The following is a 23,544-nucleotide window of genomic DNA, read 5'->3' as shown; positions in this document are numbered from 1 at the left end:
CTGTTTGCTGGCGCTAGCACACCAATTCGATGTCACACCTGCCTCAGTGCCTTCTGACCCCAACACGCACATCCAATCGTGGAACTCGTTCTTTTCCAGCAACCTAATTTCTGGTGCTGGCGCATCCACCTGTCGTTGCAGGACTTATTTCACTTCCTTTTGGCTTTTGGCGAAAATAATTCGTTTACAAAAGATAAATAAACTTTTTCTGGCTTTTGGCAAAAATAATTCGTATACAAAAGGTAAATAAACACATAAAAACACCGCGAAACAGAAGAACTCTGTGTAGAAATGCTGAACAAGATGAAAACGCTCAAAAGGAAGTATGACAGGGATTTAATGCAATGCTAAGATTAAACGTTTAACAAACTTTCACGTTTGATTGCTTTTTTTTGTTGCGCTAAAGTTAAGCTCAGTTAAGCTCGTTACTTCAGTAAAACATGCGGAAAACCTCATGATTTAAGACAACGGCTAGAAAAGCATCATATTCTCCAAGAAAAAAGTACTTCACTTTTGAAGAACTTTAGAAGAAAACATTTTTGGAGAGAATACGATATATTCTCGATTTTTGAATGTTCTTAACATAAACATTTATATTCAGGGAATAATCCAAAGACCACTCACTTTTACTGCTTTTAACCTATTGCAAATAGAAGGAGTGATCGCTTTTACTGCTTTGCAAAATTGGGGGTGAACGTACTCATAAAGGTTTATATGCCCTTTTTAATATATGGCTAAAATTAACTAGCCCTATCACGTCTTTCATACTTGTAAAACTCCTGAACGGGGTGAATGGTTGGACGTTCACCCGCAATGCGGGGACCCCTACTTCGCTTCCCGCGGATGCAAAGTTTCTGATACTTATATAGTATTTCCGTAACAGAGAACAACACATGTGTTGAGCACCTTATTATATAACATGATTAACAAGTAACCATGAACTTTTTGGTGCAAGTTCACTTTTAGAAACTGTTTGGGAGCTTCATGACGGTCCAACCGTTATCGTGGCCTATTGTCGTGTAAATCTATTTTTCGTCACACAGCGATTCTTTCGAAAAGTTAAAGAAAGAAAGAAATTGTTAGTATTGTGTAGGCGAAGAGAAGTGTACATTTGGAAGCGACAATTTTTTGATTCTCTTTTAGCTCATTAATCACCTATTCGTGGAGTTTTTCACCTTTCCAGTTGTCTCAGATGGAAAACGACTGCAGAATAATCGATGCTGAGTTCTTTGACGACTTGACGTGTTTTCACTAGAACGTCTGCTTTGATACCAGATGTTAACTGGTCGCTGTCAGCTTCTGATGTCCGATCTGGTTGTGGTTCTCATTCTGAAGATTCCCGTCCCCACTGCGGAGTTGCTCGAACCATTGGTTAGCAGGTTCGGGGCCACATGCATTGTTGATATTGTCGGCCACCTCCTTTGAACTATGACTCAATTTGAAGTCATGCAAACATATGGCTCCCTTTCCATGCTTTCTTATCCTCACTTCCACGATTTAAAGTCGATTTGAGATGAACTACGGTGTATGTGGCTATACGAAAAAACGTGACAAAACTTTCGTACAAACCTAACATACAACAGTCTGTACCAAACGTCCGGCTAGCGTCGCAGGTTCAGACTTCAAGTCGCTTTCGCTTCACTGACCTCAGTTTATCCGCAAAGATTTAAAGTGAAAGCAGATTCTCTAAATCTGTACCACAAAACTAAAACTGTTCTGAAAAGACTAAAACTGTTCTGTTCTGGAACTAAAACTGTGAAAAAAGAGCTTTTTCGATGTAAATGTTAGCATAGAAAAAAGATTTTGCAGTCTTCTTCTTGAGACCACTTCGTTTGAGAAAAAGAGTATTCAGATCTGACACCATACTAATACCTTCCTTCAGCTGGTTTCTGGGAGCAAGTACTGTTACAGTTTGGGCAATTGAAGACATCTTGTGGTTATCATATCGATTCCGCTCAACAGCTGCTGTTTTTGATCTCAAAAGAAGGAAATAATAGGAAATGAAACAATGAATTGCATGCATTAACTAAATTAAAGATTGTGAGAAAGCACTGAAAGAGTAGCTTGTAAAGCAGTTGCTAAGTGACAACGAAAACGAGTAGTACTATTCAGTCCTTTTTTCTTTTCACTTTTTGTGGTTTTTCACTATTTCTTCCATAATAGTGTATGAAGAGGACAACATAGTAATAGTAAATTCTCCTCTGAGATATTCGTTTCTAGAGATTTAAAACCTACCATCTCTTTCGTGTCACTGTGCATACATAGTTACCATTCTCCAAAGATGAATTTTGGGATTTAATTATAATTCCAACTAGAACAAACAATAATCTTGCACGGTTACACAAAAAACCAGACAAAAGTTGAACTGATTTCCCTTTGGATCAAAGTCTTGAAGGAGTCGCAACAAATGGTAAAACCAGAAAAAATTACAATTTTTTTATTTGTCCCTATAATGGTGCGAAAACATAATGGTAAACCTAACGGTCCTTTTCCATTAGTTTTATCTTTTATTTTTTTAGGATGGATTGGGTTGTGTAAATTCAACTTCTGTCCCATTTTTTCTAAGAAATCCTAAGACGAAACATTAAAAAAGCTAACTGTGGATATCTAATAAAAAGTAATACAAAAATTAACTCAAAGTAAAAACCAATACCTCAGAGGAACTCTAGGAGGAAAAAAAAACGATGAAAAATGAAATAAAGAAGAGGAAGTTACTGAGACTACATGGTCCCGTTCATGAGTCATTACTATAAAATAATAATAGAAAATCAGTGTAAGCGAAAGAAAGGGGTGTCGCAATAGATTAGCAACTTCACGATATTAGCGGAAAAAAAAGAAAAGAGAGAAAATTACTCAGTAAGGTTGAGAAACAAAAATAACTGCGACACCTGCTAAGCATGAAGTCTTCTCTTTCCGTGTATCCAAGGAGAACAGCCATTTATCAGAATCGTTTCCCTGACTACCAACCTTCATAGTTCCCTTTATCATAATCGTTGTTAGCAGCAACTGTTCTGATGCTACTGCTTTATATTGTTTTTTTTTTTTACATTTCTAAGTGCTGCTGCTATTTGTGCAATTGATAGGGCAGAATCACTCTCTTTTGCTCCTTTCTCAGTCAACTCAAAGTCACTTAAAATCATGCTAGAAATAAATTTGAAGCTTCATATCTGTAGAAACCACAAAAGGAGCTGAAAGAAAAAGCGAAAGGAAGGAAGAGTGTCGAAAATTATCAAGGAGAGGAAAAAGGAGCTCAATGGAGTTCGTTGCGCTCTGTGAAAAAGTAAATAAATTTTTCTTCGTACAACTCATCGTTGTCATTGTTGTATCCAAAGCAACAACCCAAAAGAGTTCAACACTAATCCTTTGGCGTGGCACTTTGGCAAGAGAATCTGTGGCACAAGAGCAGGAAAAAAATCATGATATATAATAACGAGCTTAGTCCGTGTGTGTGTGTGTGTGCGTGTTTGTCTGTGTGTCACGAAATTTGAAAAAGGGGGTGCGATGGGTCCACCCGGCGTCGGATTGGTGTGCTAGGGTCATATAGCTATAAAATGGGTTGCGACGGGTTCTGCGGTGTCGGATTGGTGCGCCGGCGCCAGATACCCACAGAAGGGGTGCGACGGGTCCTCCAGCGCCAGATAGCCATCATATGGGGTGTGACGGATCCACCGGCGCCAGAGAGCCATAATATGGGGTGCGACGGGTCCACCGGCGCCAGAGAGCCATAATATGGGGTGCGACGGGTCCACCGGCGCCAGATACCTGTAGAAGGGGTGCGACGGGTCCGCCGGCGCCAGATACCCACAGAAGGGGTGCGACGGGTCCAGTCCACAGGGGTTACACTGGCGCGCCGGCGCCAGATACCTATGGAAGAAGGTGCAACAGGCCCACCAGCGTCGAAATAATGCACAATAACTTCGTGTGCATGACGCGAAAGATAGATGGTTGCAGCCATTTCAGAGCCGTGGCCACGGGCGCTTTGCTTTACACCCTATATGACTCCTCCGTGTCTTCATTTCCTTCTTCGTTCACCTCAAGTTGGTAGCATGCCGCTCTCAGAAAGTGGAAACACGTATGCAAACGGGTGCTTAAATAGTAGCAAGATGTTTATGTGGTCTGACGTGGAACGTTATCTTTATCAGTAGGATGATGTCCTTCACGTCATTTTATGTCGAAACATCATTCTTTGATAACTGTTTATAGAAAACAGGAGAAAAACCCATATTTCGCGTGATACTTTTAAATTTTGTCTATAATATATTGACAAAGAATGTTTGAAGCTGAAGTTCGAATGTACTCCAAATGTAGAACTGACGCGTTTAGAAAGAAGGCTATGAAATATTTCGCTTATAGTTATGGTATAAAAAAAGGAAGAAAGATTGTTGGAGTCCAATTTCATAGAACTAATAACACTAATATTAATTTTCGTTGATTAGTGAAGGCGAGCGAAGCAAACAACACAGAAAGTCTGAAGTCCGGCTTTAGCCGGACGCTCAGACTGGTGCTTTTATAATTTTCCACAGATTACATGACGTGGAACGTTATCTTACGTTATCTGTTTATCAGCACGATGATGTCGGTGACGTCATTTAATGTTAAAACATCATTGTGTGAGAACTGTTGGGGAAAACAGGAAGGAAACCCACACTCTGAGTAACGGTTTCGAATTCTGTCTGCATCATACTGGTATCGAAGGAGCGTTTGAAGCAATAGCTTAAATGTTCCCCAAATGTAGTACTGACGCGTTTAGAAAGAAAACTATGAAACCTGCCTAAATTTATAAAAGAAAGAAAACATTTTTGGAAATTTAACAATTCCAGTTTTACAGAAAATGCCACTACAGTTGATTTTCATTGATCAGTGAAGGCGAAAAGCGAACAACACAGAATGCCTTAAGTCCGGCTATAGTCGGACGTTCAGACAGGTATAGAAAACACTTCATGTCATGTTATATGATAACGGCTTACTGTGTTCGTGTGTGTCTGTCTGTGGGTGTGAAACGAAATTCCAGAATGGGATGAGACAGCTCCCACAGTGGCAAATTGGCGCGCTGGGACTTGAAAGCAATAAAGTGGAGTGGGACGGGTCCCATGACGTCGCATTAATGGGCCGGCGCCAGAAAGCTATAAAGTTGAGGTCCCACGGCGAGGTAGTAGTACCGTGCAAAATCTTGAAGTGAATTTGCCAAGAAGTAAACGAAAAGTTGTGTTCATGAAAGCTGCTGTTTCGTTTCACCGCTATATAATGTTTCACATGTCTATTCCCCTGCACGTTCCCCTCAGGTGGGTATCATCCTTTCTTCGGAAAATGGAGATACGAACGAAAGCGACAGCGAAAAGTTTACGTGGTTTGACTTGGGACCTCAGTGAATCCGTACGATAATGAAGTTCATATCTTTTCAAATCACAATATTATTTTGCGCTAACTGATGTAGAAAAAGAAAAGAAAAAGTCATTCTTTGAGTTATGTTGCAAAACTGTTACATCGTCGTAGGAATATATATATATATATATATATATATATGAATGTAAGATTAATTCTGAGTATTCTCCAAATGTAGTACTGAAGCTTTTAGGTAGAGAACAATGCAATTATCACTTCAATTCAGCATAATTTCATGAATGTTCTTAGATTTCTGATAAAAAAAAACGAAAGAAGCGTCGTAAAAATTTTTTTGAAAATATGCCAAGCGTAAAAGAAAAGATACAAATTTGATTTTACGGAAAATCTCACCACATTTAATTTCTATTGATCTATGAAGAAGTCTGATTTCCAGCGTTAGCCGGGCGTTCAGACTGATATAGAAATACATGCAAACATTTCTGAAAAGAAAAAAGGAAACGCTCAAAAATAGAGAAAAATTTACATAAAGGCAGTGATGACTAGCTTGAATACAAAGTATAGAAGCAACTTCAGAAGAAAGACAACAAACTGTATCATCCTTACACGATTCGACAGCGATTCATCAGTACATTGTCTGTAAAACAATACACAGAGACTACGTAGAGATGTTTACAGTGCATCTATGTGTTTTTTGGAATCAATATCATCGAAATCTGTCAGCATATGCTAATCCATAATCCATGACTATAGACTATGGATTAACATAAACCAGACAGATTTCGACGGATGCGCAACTCCCGAAGTTGTGTTTTAGTGTTGTGAGTTAGAATTAGCCGCACACAAACAATACCTACATCAAAGTGGAAACTAGCAATTTACGTGATCTGTATCGGTAGAAACACGATCGGAATCCTCATGTTAGCACCAACTTGAAATGCGAATTAAGAGCCCTCAAGTGGAAATACCAACTTTTTCGAAAGTGTTCCTCAAAAACAGACAGCTATGAAAGCAAACTTTCATATGAAAATTAGCAGCAAAGCACTAGCACTGGTTCCATCACTGTTCAAGACTTACAATTCGCGCTCACGCGTTAGAGTGCGACTATCAAAGCGACCAAATCTCGTGCAGTCCGGCCGCGCCGCCCGCGCGACTGTGAACTCTGCGGGCAGCCTTATTCCCACCTGACTGCCGAGCTCCACTATTTTCGAGCGTAACAGTTTGCGCTCACCAGACTTCAGTCTCGCTCACCAGACAGCAGACAATACTCCACCTGAAATCCGTACCACTCAGATTCGTGGGGTGATGCCTTTAAACAAGATATTACTATACTTGATAATTAGGAATAGGATAATTATTTCGCAGAAGAGAAAGCTACCGATTTATTAGTTTGTTTCGTTATTAGGAGGCGAACTAAAATCTTTCTTCGTAAAGTCGGACATATACTGAGTACAAACACCACTACAGACGTAAATATCGATTAATTTCCATAAGTTTGTTTTTTCCTAGCGTTGATAAAACATTACCTACAGAGGTTTAGACTTGGTTGTGGAATACGTCATGAGCAGTTTTATTACGAAGCCTAAGAATGTATGTTGAAATAAGAAGTATTGACAAAACGCTGCACATCATTTGACGAAAACTTCTCGCTCTACGCTGCGGTATTCCTGACTTTTCAATCTCACTGATTCCTATTTGTCAGGTCATTGAAGTTGAGTGTCAAGTGACCGAAATGAAGGATTTTTGTTTTTTCGAGACGATAAAGCAGTTGAAACTGAGATTTGGTGCTGTTTTAAAAGGTAGTAGTGTCTGAAAGTGCCTCGCGGGATTGCTCTTCGCAATCTAGAAAGCAGAATTTTGACCTCGGGAATGGATTAAATTCAGGTAGGCCAATTGTCGTTGGCTGAAAAAATCACTTTTTTCCAATTTCTAAAAAAAATACCCAAGGAACTCTCTTTCTAATCCTAAGTGTTCAATAAGTTTTTTGATACTTTTTGTTGGTTTTTCGGTGTTTCTTTCCGTATCTTTTCTTTATTTTTTGATGTCTTTCTTGTTCTTTATTATGTTTTTGATAGGGCGGTGTAGAGTAGTCGGCAAGAAGTTTCGTTGTAGCTACAATCGATTGTAGTTTCGAATTCGCCCTAGTGTAAACCAAGCCAGACTTGTCTGGGAGGATAAAAACACTGACGTAACACATCGGCTATCCCCGCATGTCTTTGTAAAGCTACGTGAGCGTCAAACGAAGTCTGAATGGAACTGGGACCCGTAAACACATCCCCGTAGGGATTGATCAACGGTGTGCATTTAATCCTTTTTTATGTTTTTCATTTTTCATTTGATGCTCTCCGCACAGAGCAGAGCAAGCTTAACTATCTTATATCACTTCCATTAAGGGCAAAATGCAGATGTCGAAAGTGCTCCGAATTGTTCACTGGACACTTCGACTTACCAATCTAAAGAAGCAAGGGTCAGCCAAAATAAAATAAGAATCAGAAGCAACTGTCATAGAGAGTTGAATACATCTCTCAAAAACAACCTAACCTCTTGATTTTACTATTTATTCACATGGAATCCTCTCCAAAAGCCTCCGAAATGGATAACATTAGTACTTTCGAAACGATCTTCCTGAGCAACGTGGAGAAAATCGGCCGATCCCGAATAAGGGACATCAACACATTAACAATGCACGTTCACTGTGTTTAACTCATATTTTAAAGATGTCTGATAATTCAAAAAATACCCTTCGTCTCTTCACCTCCAAATCGCAGGTTGATTGTCACAAAAAGAGACAAATTTCTCAGATCAGTGCCCAAAAGGTCACAGCAATAATCCGAACGGATTCTTTTTGCCACAATACTTTCAAAATATTTGATGGATTGGACAGCGTCAGTGGGTTTCCAGGCGTCCTACTTCACATATGCACAACCAGTGCACATCTCAGTTAATTAGATGCAGTTCCCATAGAGAAGTTTCACCTGGCTGTTTTCACTATTCACATTTGCTGCAGAATCTTATATGGGATAGAGTCATTGTCTCCTTCGAGAAAGATTTTGTGCGGAGAAAAGTGCTATATCTGCAGTATTTCCGGGTGTGCTGCTATTCGCCGCTAAAGAAACAAAAATTATCATCCGTGGAGAATTTTTCATGGACGTTTTGTCAGTCGAGAAATAGTGAGAGCGACTGTTTTCTGCGAGACGTAGTGCTGAAAATTTAGAGCTGACATTTAAAAAAAAAAGTCCTTGAGACTCTTATGGCCTTTGATCTCTCAACATAGGCGAAATCTCTCATAATAAAACTCTCGTTCTCTGCTTCTTCTGTCTCGAAGCATCACTGAAACCCGATCGAGCAGTTAAAAGATAAAGGCGAGACTATGCAGATGAGTATGGCAAAAAATAAGTTGTTGTGGATCTTTAATTAGAAACTATTAAAGAGTAGGAATCGTTGTTCCTTGACTTAGAGAATTCTGATGGCTTTCTGATGAAAGCTCTGCAGAATATCTCAGATGCAGACTTTAAATGGTATGTTTTTTTAGGTGAATTTTTTGCTCCCCAGACTTTTCCTACACTATCGCAAGCCAGTGATTTTGACAAGATTAGTGGAAGAAGGATAAGAAGCAATGGGGCAGAAACTACTGCAAATTAAGATGGATACAGAAATAGAAATGTGGTGGGTTGAGCTGATCAAGAGAAATATCTCCATAGTACACTAGAACACGAGCCACTTATAACAAGCTGTTGTTATAAAAGACTGGATATGTTGTCAAGGAGATTGCCTGACGAGAACATGCAGAAGTCTAATTGTAAACATGCTTGCCCTTCTCGTAACCAGTAGGAACTATAGTATTTCAACTAATGTGATCCTCGCAGCATAAAGGTGGACACCTCGGATTTGCAGTTGGCGTAACAAAAAGATAGCTTCATTTTCAAAACGCTCAAAAACAATATTTTCACTTCGAAGGAGGCTCAGAAGAGACTACCTCGTGCACACATCCTTATCTCATTGCCAGTGAAACTGATATTCCTATTTGAATTACAGAGAGCATGCCCACTCACCTTTTCACTGCGGGATGCGATGTGCCATGGCAGAAGTCAAGGCAGATTTGTATTCTCTCGAGACTCCCGCAAATGGTTTGCTCAATAGTTATGGGAAGGTTATAATGTCAAGAATACAAACAGAGTTTCGTTTGCTTGATCAATGACAGCCGAAGCACAAACCACGTTGGAACGCTCCATTCGGTACTTTCAAGATTCCAGGTGAGTTTGTAATTTTGGTGACTGTCGCAGAGCCGGTCAAATATAGGGTTGATGCATAATTATGGAGCGTTTTTATTAACGCGTTTTTCTTTATTGAAAATTGGCGTTTTGTTTATTTTATTTTCATAAAAATAACCCCCAATATTTAGCTAAAAAAATGCGTCTCGAAAATCACACTCATATTCGCCATATTATGCTTATACCACTACGAGAAAGGATGGACCGCAGCCTAGTCATTTCGCGATCTCAGCGAACTTTTTAGCTAAGGAACAATTACTGATAGTGCAGTACGGAAGTGGTTTATTCGCTTTAAATCAGGTGACATTAGTTTGGAGGATAAAGAAGGAAGAGGTCGGCCATCGGATTTTGATGATCAAGCACTTCTGACAGCCGTGGAAGAGGATGAAAGCCTGACAACGCGAATGCTGGCTGAAGACTTCAATGTCAATCAATCATCAATCAGCGATCGTTCGACGCCTGAAGAAGCTTGGAAAGGTATGGAAATTGGCTGGATGGGTGCTCCACCAGCTCTCCGACAACAAAAAAGCTGAACGCGTTCGAATTTTCACCGATTTCCTGTAGCGAAACGAACAAACAAGAAGAATCTTGTCACTGGGGATGAGTCATGGCTTCTCTTCAATAACGTTGAAAGAAAGAAGATCTGCGTTTCGCCAGGTGTTTCCCCCAAAGGAATACCAAAAGACGTGCATTGTAAGAAGGCTATGTGGTGTGTGTGGTGGGACAGAAGCGGAATCATCCATTGGGAAATCATTTCAAATGACATTTGTTATTGGTTTAACGACGCACATGAAAGGCAACAATGGAGAATCCCTGACAAAAATGGCAAGTGGCAATTCAACATCAACAGCGACGTCTATCTGGCTCAGCTTGATCGCCTTAACGCTGCAATCGAGGCGAAAAGACCGCGCAAAAAAAAAACCACATCGCGTTCCATCACGACAACGCCCGTCCACATGTTGACCGCCGTGTAATCGAATCCATCGCCAATAAGGGATGGGATCTGCTCCCACATCCGCCGTACTCACCGACAGAAGCACCAACGGACTATCATGTCAATCGCTCTTTGAAAAATTGGCAAACAAACAAAGTCTACGACGACTTGGATGACTTGGTGGCTGATGTCAAAGCCTCCAAGAATCGTGACCTTTTCGCACGTGGAATCGACCGACTGCAAAGCAAATGGGAAGCAGTTCTTGAAGTGGATGGTGACTATGCTCTCGAATGATCATTTAAACATGTTTTGATTAAATATTGTTGTTTTTGTTGAATAAAAATATTTTTAAAAAACGTTCCATAATTATGCATCAACCCTATACTTTTGGTTCCAAAATGTCCAAAATAATAATGCTGGATTTTTTTGGAACTTTTTTTTTGCTTGTAAACGAGTTTCAAGGAATTTGTTCCAGCAAATTCTTGTAAGGGATTACTGCTTGATTATGGCAAAGGGTTTCAGAAGGGAACACGACTACCATTTCCTGTTGAACCTTCTTATTAAATAGTTGCGTTCTGCAGTCTAATTCCTTTCCATTTTCTTTCATTTCTCACCTTCTCTTCTTCATAGTCTTCGGGTAACGTTGCCTTTTGTTGAGCTCTCAAGAGTTTCTCGTCTCAGTGCCGCTTGTCACATTTTGTGAAGCTGTGTGCCATCGATTGAATTGAAGCCTACATAAAAACCACTGTTTAATGGTTTAACGTGTTTGATTCCTCTCTGGCTGTGATTGCTTTTTCAATACACCACTCACAGTTACTGAGCAAACCATTCCTGTATGTCTCGTAATACAAAGTTGCACCTTGATTATCGCCAGGATTTGCCTTATGCCACTTCGGAGACGTTAGAGGGTATGCCCTCAAGTACCGGGCAAGAACGGCTTCACTGACTTAGTTCCTGTTTTGTAGCCATCTCATTAAGCATGCGCGTGCTTCCATGTTAGGGAGTGTTGCTAACTGTTGATGATCGTCGTTTACGCTAGTGGGGCATCGCATAAAGGCAGCGTATCACGAAATTGACGTAGTGCGGAAACAACAGGGAATACGTAGAGTTCGGGCTGTAGATTACGGAAACGAGAGTTTTATCTTCCCTTAATCTTCGTTAAAAAAAGCGGGTTAAAGATGAGGCTTTTTCTTGTTTTCAAAAAATCAATTTCAACGTTCTGCCCTTGTCCGCGCTGCGCACTGAGCTGAGGTCCTCGTTGGCTCCATCCATCTCTGCAGTTCAAGTGGAGCCAGCGTTTGGTCGCTTTTCTCATTCAATTACTCTTTGTTAGGTGCAGAACAACTTCTGATCACTCGCTATTTGCAGAATCTTTCCCCCTCAGAGTCAAGCTGACAAAAAGAAATATTGTCAACCAAATAAATCCAATTTTCGATCTCACTGATCGTAAGAACTACCAGTCTTTATAGATGATCGACGTGAAAAAAAAGTGGCGACCAAAACACCGATGGTAAGGGATCAATGTACAGTTCGCGCTGGAAAAAGAGGTCTGACGAAGCAAAAAATCAATTCACATAACTGAGTCAGAAGTCCACGGTACATCGAGGATACTCCTTATAAGAAATCAATGGATGCCGAAGCCAGTTCTGTTGACGTTGAGGATTCTCCTGTCAAAATCTCTGTAAATATTCGGTCAGTTTGGAACGAAAAACGAGCCGATAGTTTGCTTGACCTAACTCGCTTCTCCACAACTGACTTAGCACAGCGTTTTCTAGTCAATAATTGGGCTGAACATAAGAACAACAAAAAAGGTGTGGATCAAACTCGTTAATGTCGTAATATTTGATAACGATTCAGAAATTCTATAACCTATATGTCAACTATATATATTCTATCACCTATAACATGTGGAGAAAAATACTCTTGGCCGATTAACACAAAAATGTTAAATCGAATGATCTTTAAAAACTCCGGTTCAATGGCGTCAAATTGGGCCCCAGAAGATTGGTTATACAGGTCCCACGGCGTCGAATTCATACGCCGTGGTGCAATAGTGCCGCACAATAACTCCAAATGAATTTGTCGAGAAGCAAACGAAGCATTGTGAAACATTTTGCAGCGGCAAAACCTATATTGCGTGTCATCCGTACGTATTCCATCATATCATTCCAGCGCATACCGCCTATTTCCGCCGCACGCTTACCCCATTAGATTGACAATGTTTCAGAAAGCCGAAGCATGCTTGCAAAGGGCTGCGTAAGTTGCAACTAACAGTTTACATAGTCTGATCCTATCTTTGCAGCCATATCTTTATTAGTACGATGATGACGTTCATGTTATTTCATGTTGGTACACTATTCTGGGCTAATCGGTGTGAAGAAGGAGAAGGAAAACTCATGTTTAGAATTGTGTTTCCAAACTGTTACGGTATTCAACGAATATATGTGGTGTAAAATAAAGTTTTAATACTCTCCAAAAGTAGTACTGATATTAGGAGAAGAACCACGAGATTCAATGCATCACCATTTCACGAATGCTCAAACTTCTAAGAAAAAGAACGAAGGAAGCTCGTTAGAAAATATGAAGTTTGACGGAAAATGTCAATATATTTACTTTCTAGTGATCAGCAATGGTGGACGAAGCGTGCGCCACAGTCCGATGTCCAGCGTTAGCCGGACATTCAGACGTATTAATATACAACGATATCACTATATACCAATTCGACGGCGTAAGACCCGTCGCACCCCATTTCATAGCCTTCAGGAGCCTACACACCTATTTGACGCTGCGGAAAGAGTCTCTCTTCTTTCTGGAATTTCGTATTTCGTTCCACACACACACACATACATACACACACAGACGTGTCAGAATACCCATTTTTCGAAATTTCCAGAAGTTTCCATTTTTGATTTGATTACGATTACGATTACGATTTGCGTTGAAGATCCCAAGGGGAGTCCTAGTACTAAAATAAAAAAAATAATGTCTCTTTCGTAGTGATATGTCCTTTTTACCTATCCTTTTTACCCTAATATCTTTATCCTTTTTACCCTAATATACACTATAGAATCCTAGCAATAGCTCTAACGTACCTCTTCTATTTGCTGGTCTAGCTGCAATATACTTTATTATAACTAGCGTTCTCACAAGTGCGAATCCCAACACTGGTATAAGTAGCACTAACTCAGTACCATTAGAAGGTCTTGTTCAACTGCCTTACCTCCAAAATTTGCAACAAATCAACCATTTTAACAAGACGCTTGTGTTCACAGAAGTCGCTGAGGAACCAGTGAAATTAATCTGCTCCAAGGTATTAAAGTTCTCTTCAGGAAACATAGGTGCTTTATATCGCGTTGAAAGATCTGCAGAAGTGTACAAAGTGCCATTCAACGAAACCGTCTCCGATATGAAGAAGTACAGGAACATCCCAGGGTGGTTGTATAGATTTGTGGTGGCATGCCATATGGGTGTATATTGCCATTTCTACAGAATCGTAAAGCGACCTATATCTCGATCAATCTGTGAAGGTGTTAGGTATGTAATTTGTAACACATCGATCGGACTCAAGATCGATTTAGTCGATGATGAGGAAACAAACAAAATTGTTTCATAACACCATAAACGTAACAGAAAACCTCGTCAAAAAGTCAACAACGAAGCTCAAACACTAATCCAGTTCTCTAGTAGGGTGAATCGTATAAGATACTGGAAGAATGATATCAATGTCCGGAAGAATAAATAATATAATATATAATAAAGAATCCACTAGGGAACTCCTCAGCGTTACGAAACAACTCGCATTCGATTACAATTTTTATTATGCACTTAAAAGCACTTTGTTGCACGCTTGAAGGTAATGCAAAGCAGAAGCATTCATTCTGAGGCATACAGTCTTCCCCCATTATGCACAAACTGTGGTGGAGAAGGTCAACAAATCACTCTTATGCCATCTTCTGCCGATATGCGATTCGCTCTGGACGACCTCGACAGATGTGATAGTGCTACTTTGCCATCTACTTTCCAGGCTGGATGCTCTTGAGAAAATTCTCCTAGAGTAAACATCACAGAAATCCAACTGCACCTTCTGTATTGTGGAAAAGAATCACGACAAGCGCAACTTTTAAGAATGCTCAAGATTTCGCGATCCTTCTTCACGAGGGCTGCACTGGCCATGCTGGGTCTGTACCTCCTTTTATTGGAGGCGACTGTGAAGTGAAAAGGTAAAGTGAGGGAACTGTGGGAGAGGGCCTAGCCGCCTGAGTGCACTTTCACAAGAACTAGAAGTTTAACGCCAACGCCACTGCCAAGGTTACTACAGCCAATTTCATTCCAATCCAACGCCGCCTTCAAACAGGCAGACAGCAACACGTTCAACGGCAACATTAACAACCATCCAGGGAAACTCGTCACAATGCCAACGTCACAACGTCTGCTAAGGAAAACAGGGATACCTAAATTATAACTACAAAGCATGTTTCTTGATTATTAATTTGCTCGAATGTGCTTGAACGGATGTTTCCTGTCTCTCCTCGCTGCACCGTTTCATAGGTATAAAAATTCGTTGCAATTCGTTGGTAGCGTGTGGCGGTTTTTCATTGGGCATTAAATCTGCAACTGAACCACCTGCATTCCTTGCATTGATATGGACTGCGATCGCAAGAGTCTCAGCACACAACACGAAGCTCCCGCATTCGAACTGAAGATCTCTGAGGCTGTCCGCAGAAATCACACGCACGCGGGATGCGCCGCCTGTCGTGCCCCGGGTCCGCTCTGAGTAGGAGCAGCGGGCATCGGTGGGGGGACCCAGGGCCGACTGCCCGGATCCGGAGGGGCCCTGCGCTGGGCTAGTCGCCGTATGGCGGCCTAGCCCCTCCGAACCCTGCGGGCTCGATCCGAGGGTCCCTTCCCCCCTGCCCCGACTCCCCCTTTGGGGGCCTCGGGGCTGCCCCCTTGATCCCACGCCCCAATATGGTTCCTAGGGTGCAATGCTGTTACAAGGGTTTTACAACTAGGGTTTATCCTTAATACATCAATACACGACACGGCACGCACAAATATACACGACATAAAGGTGGATCAAATAAGGGGCCAGTCATGGCTAGATGGTTAGGTGGCTCTCGGCGGCAGATGGTTTAGGGTTGCGGTTCGGACCCCGCGGGCAGCCAGCCAGGGATAGGGTTGTTGCGGTGGTGTGGCGGTGCGGCTATCGAACGAGACGAAATATAACGCGACGCAACACGACACCATGAATAATGCGAATAAGAGACTGGTCCGAGATCGGGAGAGTGGCGAAAGAAAAACTGGAACTGGAACCCCGACTGCTCGGTGCCAGCCCTTATATATGGCTGCCGCGTGGGAACGCTACCGTAATACATTGCCATTGGCAAGGTTTCCCACGCGGCGCGCGAGAGCGGCGGCCGGCTGGCTGGGAAAGTCGTGCCGGGCACGACACTGGGGGCGGCCGAAAAGAACCGCTAGGGAGAAGATGGAGGCCTGATGGTACTGGCCACAAGTGGGACCCCGAAGGGCCAATGGTTGCCGAGAACCGGTCATCTACGAGTCAGACAAACACAACCTACGGGTTATTCTAGCTGCCGCCCATGCCCACCTAAGACTACCCTACAGGACGGCAGGTGTATGCCCGCAGGCAAAGGTCTTGCCTGATGACGACGTAGACGACTCGTGGCGTTGTACTGATTCGCTCGACAAGTGGTTGACCATGAAGACGACGTTGAATAGGAGGAGACGGCGATGTGCAGCGGCTCGACATATACAACAACGACTTGACATGGGTTCAGCGGCTCGACATGGGTTAAGTGGTGAGGCATGACGGCAGCGGCTCGACAACAGCGGCTCGACATGACGACTTGACATGGGTTCAGCGGCTCGACATGGGTTAAGTGGTGAGGCATGACGGCAGCGGCTCGACAACAGCGGCTCGACATGACGGTGACTATACATGGACGGTGGACTGTGGGACCCAACTAGTACCTGGAACATGAAAAAATTGATGGATTTTCCTAGGAGGGTCATGGTGAGGTTGTGAGGAAGAATTTAGCTTCCTCACTGCGGTTTTTCCTGAGGGAGGGTATAAGTCCCATGTCGAAAGATGGCGTCAAGCAAACGAAGGGGGGTCATTGATTAGTCCCTTCCCTCATAAAGTGGGCCGTACAACTATGGTGGTGGTAAATGTGGTGATAAATGCGGTGGTGAAGATAGTTTAGTATGTCGTGATGAGATGGTAGGTGGAATGTTGCCGTGTAGTGGTTGAATGCAGATGGTAAAGGTGGTATGTGGTTTGTGGCACGATGTGTTGATAAGATGGTATGTGGTTGTGGCGTGGTAAGATGGCGTTGTGCGCGATAAAGTGGTTAGTAATGGGATGATGGAAAGGGCAACTAAGAAGGGAAAGGATAAAGATTAGACAAAGAATAACAAAGAATAAACTTAAAAGAATGACTTCTATGTGAGGAAATAAAGGGCGGAGCGCTATTGCGCAATAACTATAGAGATATTACGAAATAAGAGAAAACTTCAAGAAGATGAGTGTTAGACTACAAATCTAAGATAATGAGTAATATAGTACGAGAAAAACATATAACTACACACTATAATAAAGGAGGAAGAAAAATAGAATCAACTAAGTGATAATAATAAAGGAACAGAAGCATAATATATAAAGTTATGGTGTGGAAGGGTGCGTTGGTGTGCGGAAGAATGCGACAGGATGCGGAAAGGTGCGGAAGAGTGGAAAAGGATGCAGAAGGGTGCGGAAGAATGCGGAAAGTTGCGGAAGGGTGCGGAATGATGTGGTGGGTTGCGGAAGGTGCGGAAAGGGCAAAAAATAGTGGAGTAAAGTGGTAATTAAGTGGCAAACGTGGAAATAAACGGTAAAACGTGGGAATAAGTGATAAAACGTGGTAATAAGGGCTAAAACACAACAATACAGGAAATGGTAAAGTGGAATAAAATGCAATGGAAATGGCACCGAAAGCAAAAAACATCAAACTAAAGGTGTAAAAAGCATCAAACGGGAAAACAAAAAGCACAAAATACTAAGAGCAAGTAAATACTCACGCTCGCTTCGTGCCAAGTGCGAATCGTACCCGTTTGGCTGCTCGTGGTGGTTGGATCCTTGTGGGTTGCAGTTGTTGGCGGCTCTTCTTCGGTCGTGGGTCTTCCTTTGCAGAAATCTCCAATGGATGTAGTTGATTGATCGATCTCTGCAACTCATGACCGTTTGCAATGCGGACAGTGGCTGATCTTGGTATGTTGGATTTGGTGCGGTGGATAGTGGTTATAATGGCTAAAGGCCATTGTCCACGTGGAACATTCTTATCGGCAATGAGAACAACGTCTCCTACCGATGGAATGAGTGGACTGGACCTTCCTTGATGGATGCGGTGTTGGTGACGTGCGGATATTGCGGATAAGTAGTCCTTGTACCAAATGTCCCAGAAGTTGTTCAATACGGCAAGTGTCTCCTTGTACCATTCGGAAAGACGGTTTGGAGGGATGTAGAGAGGGTTGTGGTGCGGAGATGGTAATTGGAGTTCCACTTGCGGTGAGACGAAATCTATTGGTCGAAGGACATGCGGTGAAGATGATGTGTCACTGATGGATAAAAGTGGTCTGGAGTTGAGCACTGCTTCAATTTCTGCAACCAGGGTCTGAAATTGCGAAAGTGGTAATAGGGTATGTTTGATGGCTTTTTTGAATGCGGATTTGAAGAGACCGACTAGACGTTCATAAAATCCTCCTTTCCATGGGGAAAGAGGAGTGATGAACCTCCATTCGATCTTGCGGTTGGCGAGTTGAGTGGATATCTTTTCTATGGCTTTGCGGTTATAGATGGTGCTTTGTAGGGAATCGTTAGCTGAGCGGAAAGTGGTGGCATTGTCGCTGATAATGAGGTCCGGAGTGCCTCTGCGAGCAATGAAACGGCGAAAGGCGAGTAAAAACTCGAATGCGGTGTTGTTGTGGACTAACTCGAAATGTACAGCGCGGGTTGCCATGCAGGTGAAGAGACAGATCCAAATCTTGGCCTGAGAATGGAGCTGATCTCTATAATAAAGTGGTCCTAAGTAGTCTAGTCCAACCTTCTGGAACGGTCTAGAGCGGTTGACTCGTTCCGGAGGGAGACTAGGCATCTCAGGATAGCGGTAAGCGTGTCCTTGGGCTCTTCTACATACTGTACAGAGCCGAAGGATTCTGGTGATGGTGGTTTTGATGGAAGGGATGAAATATGATGTGCGGAGAGCGGCTATTGTGGCATGAACACCTGAATGGAACCTGGTTTTGTGGTGGTACATAACGAGAAGATGGACAAAGTGGTGCTCCGGAATAAGAAGGATAGGTGCAGATGACTGAGACGAAGTCCGAGCATGGTCTAATCGATTCGGACATCGAATCAATCCATCTGCAGCGCGGTGAGCGTTGTACTTGTACAATGGTAGTCGTTTCAACGTGGATTCACTCTCGCGGTAATGCTCCATAATGAGGAGAGTTTCCGCGTTGGTGATTTCCGAGGCTGAAACGTCCTTGGACAGTACAACAGTGGCTAGGTTAAGGGTGTAATTGCGGATGCGGGTTCTTAGGAATAGCGCTTTGATGAACTTAAGCACATACGCGGTTGAACGGATGAGCTTAAGGTAACTACTAGTGGCACGGAAGCGAAGTGGTGATTCATATGGTTGTGTCGGAAGGACACTAAGAGCCTGAAACTCGTGCTCCGCCTCAGGACAAAGATCCTGAGGTAGGGCAAAGTCCGTATCGGCCTTAGGCCAATCCGACTGTGGAGAACAAAGGAAAGATGGTCCATGCCACCAGATGTGGTTGACAGCGTCAGCGGTCGAAAGTCCACGAGTTGCACAGTCAGCTGGATTAGAGTCTGACTGCACATAGTAGAACTTCGTCTGAACGTCTGTCTTGTGGAAAGTGGTTAGAATGGTGCGGATCTCGTTCACTCGATTCTGAACGAACCGTTTAAGTGGACGAGATGAGTGGATCCAATGGAGCGCTATCTTCGAGTCAGAAAAGAAGTGGATAGTGCGGATTTTAAGATGGAGTTGGTGATGGAGGAAGCGTGCTAGACGCACACTTATTAGGGATGCGAGCAACTCTAATCGTGGCATAGTCATCTGGAGTTTAGCCGTTGCTAACAATGACTTAGCCATGATTAGCTGTGAAGAAGTGGTTGATGGTGAGCGGCTAATAAGGTAAGCACAACAGGCAAAGAGACGTTGTGAGGCGTCTCCAAAGACTGCGAGCTCATAAGTGGTGTTGCGGTTTGCGGAAGCGATGAAACGTGGAATTGGTGGCAACGGATGTTTGAGCTGCTGGACCAATTCGTCCCATCGCTGATGGTCCTCTTGGTCAAATGGAGTGTCCCACTGGTATTCCTTCTTCCAGATGTCCTGGATGAATACCTTGAAGGGCACTAAGAATGGTGTGAGAAGACCAAGTGGATCAAAGGTGGATGAACATGCACTGAGCGCTGTGCGCTTCGAGTACACATTCGCGGATGCGGTTTTAAGTGGTATGAGAAGGGTGTCGGTGCGTGAATTCCAGGGAATACCAAGGAGCTTCACGGAGGATGGATTCCTGACTCGATCAGATGGCTCTATGGACTGGTTGACGGTGTTAGAGTTGCACAAGAACTCCCGAAGGTTCATGTGCATGGAGTTGAATAGGGATTTGGAAGAGCGGTACTTCTTAATGGCTTGTCGCTCGGACGAGGCACTAAGAAGTATGTTGTCGACGTAGATGTTGTCCTCGATCTCCTTGTGGAGCGGCTTCGATGGTTCAAGATGGAGGTAATACAGTATGGATGCGGCTAAAAGGAATGGTGATGCGGTTATACCGAATGGTACGCGGGTAAACCGGAAGATCCGAAGATTATCCGCAGTTGGTGGTAGGTTAGGGTTGCGAAGCCAAAGGAAACGAGTGGCATCCCGTTGATTACGTTGTAGACGAATCTGGAGGAAAGCCTTCTCTACGTCGGCAATAAGGAGATAGGGTGTTAAGCGGCTACGGAGGAGGATTCCTACCATGTCTGGTAGGATTGCGGGGCCAGAGTGGAGACAGTCGTTTAAGCTCGGTGCGCCTCTGTAGTGGGAGGACGCATCGAACACGACTCTCAATTTAGTGGTGGCCGATGTTTCCTTTATGACTGCCTGATGCGGGATATAATAGACTCTGTGGTCGTCGAACTGATGCTCGTCGACCTCCTCTATTATGCCCTGCTCCAGGTAGTCCGTAAAGGTTGCGGTATATGTTTTCCAAAGGGTTGGTTTGGTTTGGAAAGAACGGTATTGGCTCTGAAGACGCTTAAGGGCTAACATTTTGTTGTCGGCAAGGCGAGGATGGGATGACTTCCAGGGAAATTGAACGTGCAAGTAGCCGTCAATCACCTGGGCGGTATCCTGAAAACGTTTCAGGATCCGTACGTCCTCTTCCTTGTCGACAGAGGGATCGGGATCCTCGGTTATGCCTAAACGGTCGAGGTCCCATAGGCGGGTGATGTCGTCTTCAGAGCGATGTGGTGTAGATGGTGATGTGGTTAGATGGTTCTGCGATTGTCTCAGTAAATCAACGAAAAAAGGTTGAACCCGAGACAACTGGCTCGAATCGCGTGTTAACGAGCATCAATCCTGAGGGTAGCTGCTTCGGTGAGTCCTTTTTCAGGACCTCCCAGAAGTAGTCGATACCCAGCAGGATATCTGGCGTAACGTGGCGACTGATGGTAAGGCTGTCTGGGTTAATGCGGAATGTGCGGAGTGCGTGTTTGTCTTCTTTACTGAGACGATATGGTTTGAACTGGGAAGTTAGAACTTCCTGAGTTCGTAGGGTTACGGGGAATGGTTTGTTTGCGGCATCTAAGAGGGTGGCGTCGACTGTACCGGATTCTTGGGTCGAACGATGACCTCCGAATCCGATGACGGTCAGCGGCTTGTGGTCGTAGGGTTTAAGGGATAGGCGCTTAGTGGCTGCGTTGCTTATGAAGCTGTTTTGGGCTCCTGAATCCAGCATGACGTTGACCGTTTCAAGGGTCTTCGTCTTAGGATTACGAATGTGAGCCTTAACAGTCATAAGAAGAGGGCGTTGGTGGTTGGATGAGGTGGTAAGGGTGGTGGGGTCGTCGACCGGACGGCAATCAAGTGCGTTATGCATCTCATCGTCCGTATCAGCGACGTGGCTACTGGATTCTGGGCTGGAGTGGTTTCTGCGGCGTACGGGTGAGAGACTATCGCGCGGATTAGCACGAAATCTGACCCCGTAAGGTGCTAAAGATGGAGACGGTGAGTGGCGGCGTTGGTTGCGGTGGCGCATTCGCTCTGAATCACGTTCAGATGTACGATAGGGAGAATGGTTGCGATGAGACTGATGGTGGTAGTCTCTATCGCGGGGATGGCGCCTAGATGGTGAATAGGGATAATCGTACGATGAAGACGAATAGCGTGAAGAACTTCTTTCCCGGGACGATTCCCTAGAAGGGTACCGTCCGCGGGGAGAACGATAAGTATATCGATCATAACGAACACTATTACGACTATTACGACGACTATCATTAGAACGCCTAGACCTATCACGAGAAAAACGCGAAACAGATGAATACGAACAAAGAATGGTGTGATGGTTACGTTGGCAGTAACGACAGTTCGGAGCCCGGCAAGAGTTGGCCATGTGCCCTGGTTGGACACATTTCCAACAGAGGTTCAGGTTCCGGACTATCATACGGCGAACGTAGGTCTGCATAGATGTGGTGCAGCGGGTCGAGCGATGGCTCCTCGACCCGCAGAAACAACATCTATGCGGATCATAAAGTGGTTCTGGAGATGGTGAGCGGTTGCGGTACGTGGTGGATAATGCGGAATAGGGTTGATCGTGGCTAAGTGGAGGACAGTGGCTATCGTCAAGCTTCTCAAGTTCTTGGATAAACACATCAATACCCGCAAGAAACTCATGCATCTTCCAAATCGTACCTGACCGGTGTTCCATCCTGTTCACTTCCAGCTGAGTCTCTCGTGGGAATTTGCTGCGAATGAGCTTCTTGAGCGATAGCGATGTTGACGTGTCCTCGAAGCGGTTGAGCTGCAGGATACATGCTTGGATCTGGCATAACGTGTCCCTCTGCGATGAAGCGGCGGCAGACGACGCTGGCAAGTTCTCTAATTTCTGCAAAAAGAAATTATGGGTGAACTGCGGACGGTCATACCGTCTGCGTAGGGCTTCAATGGCTAGGTGGTAGTTGGAAGGATTGGTTATGTCGTACCCCTGTACAACAAGTGCGGCGCTACCTTTAAGGCTGCTACTAAGATGGATAAATTTGGCAGCGGTGGATAGAGATGGATTGTCGTGGACCGCGGTCTTGAATTTGGCCCAGAAATCATAATAGGTGGAAAAATCCCCATCAAAGGTAGGCAGCTCTACCTTGCGGAGTTGTACATTCATGGTATCCGCAGCAGGGTATGGTGGTGATGAGCCTCCGGACATATGCGGTGGTGTTAGAGTAGGGTTTCTGATGGATGTGACATCCATCGGCTCATCAGTGGTGTTAGTAGGGTTATATTGTGGTGTGGTGGACGCGCTTATGGTGGTGCGAAGCATATCCGCAAGTTCGGTTTCCTTGCGGATAAGATCGTCGAGGGCAAAGATGGTAGCGGTTGCGGTTGGTTCCATTTCGTCACCTTTGTGATCGCGCCAGTAGATGTCAAAGGCATCCATAAGCTCTATGGCGTTTGGTTGGTTTTCGATGAAGCTTATGGCATGTTCATGGCGCTGTTGGAATGTCTCCAATGCTATTTCAATGGAGATCTTAGCGTTTCCCATGTCCTCGATTCGACGCTGGAGAGTGCGGAGCTGTACTGCAGGGTGGGCGTCCGAACGGAAGACGGTTGGGTAGTTGGAGTTCGCCGAGTTGACCAGCCGCGTCAAATTGTTGATCGCGTTGGTCAAGCGTGCTTTGCAACCACGGAGCGTAGACATGATAGCCGTATC

The 23,544-nt window shown here is 43.8% G+C and overlaps 4 protein-coding genes across 7 annotated transcripts; 2 read left to right on the top strand and 2 right to left on the bottom strand.

Moving 5' to 3' along the window:
• Window positions 1–1,275: 1,275 nt before the first annotated feature.
• On the top strand, window positions 1,276–10,839 carry RB195_019488 (uncharacterized protein; the record flags this gene model as incomplete). 2 transcript variants are annotated; one of them, XM_064187351.1, is made up of 5 exons in its annotated part: window positions 1,276–1,371; window positions 7,043–7,139; window positions 9,912–10,088; window positions 10,176–10,304; window positions 10,508–10,839. In XM_064187351.1, 5 exons carry the CDS (start codon window positions 1,276–1,278, stop codon window positions 10,837–10,839), a joined length of 831 nt encoding a protein of 276 aa, XP_064043232.1. The 2 variants fall into 2 exon arrangements, with proteins under 2 accessions (XP_064043232.1, XP_064043233.1); XM_064187352.1 differs by lacking the exons at window positions 1,276–1,371; window positions 7,043–7,139 and adding an exon at window positions 9,407–9,467.
• Window positions 10,840–15,797: 4,958 nt separating this feature from the next.
• Window positions 15,798–16,375, top strand: RB195_019487 (uncharacterized protein; the record flags this gene model as incomplete). Its single annotated transcript, XM_064187350.1, has 2 exons — window positions 15,798–16,093; window positions 16,171–16,375. The coding sequence occupies 2 exons, from the start codon at window positions 15,798–15,800 to the stop codon at window positions 16,373–16,375; spliced, it is 501 nt and encodes a 166-aa protein (XP_064043231.1).
• Window positions 16,165–16,578, bottom strand: RB195_019486 (uncharacterized protein; the record flags this gene model as incomplete). Its single annotated transcript, XM_064187349.1, has 1 exon — window positions 16,165–16,578. The coding sequence occupies one exon, from the start codon at window positions 16,576–16,578 to the stop codon at window positions 16,165–16,167; it is 414 nt and encodes a 137-aa protein (XP_064043230.1).
• RB195_019485 (uncharacterized protein) lies at window positions 16,530–23,532 on the bottom strand (the record flags this gene model as incomplete). Of its 3 annotated transcripts, XM_064187348.1 has the most annotated exons (4): window positions 16,530–16,536; window positions 17,623–17,768; window positions 17,910–21,116; window positions 21,187–23,532. In XM_064187348.1, the coding sequence occupies 4 exons, from the start codon at window positions 23,530–23,532 to the stop codon at window positions 16,530–16,532; spliced, it is 5,706 nt and encodes a 1,901-aa protein (XP_064043227.1). The 3 variants fall into 3 exon arrangements, with proteins under 3 accessions (XP_064043227.1, XP_064043229.1, XP_064043228.1); XM_064187347.1 differs by lacking the exons at window positions 16,530–16,536; window positions 21,187–23,532 and having other exon boundaries at window positions 17,619–20,888; XM_064187346.1 differs by lacking the exons at window positions 16,530–16,536; window positions 17,623–17,768; window positions 17,910–21,116 and having other exon boundaries at window positions 21,136–23,532.
• Window positions 23,533–23,544: the final 12 nt, after the last annotated feature.

Source organism: Necator americanus, chromosome II (genome assembly GCF_031761385.1).
Source record: "Necator americanus strain Aroian chromosome II, whole genome shotgun sequence".
Classification (NCBI taxonomy): Eukaryota; Metazoa; Nematoda; class Chromadorea; order Rhabditida; family Ancylostomatidae; genus Necator; species Necator americanus.
Note: the sequence above shows the minus strand (reverse complement) of the source record. Positions and strands in the feature narration are given on the sequence as shown.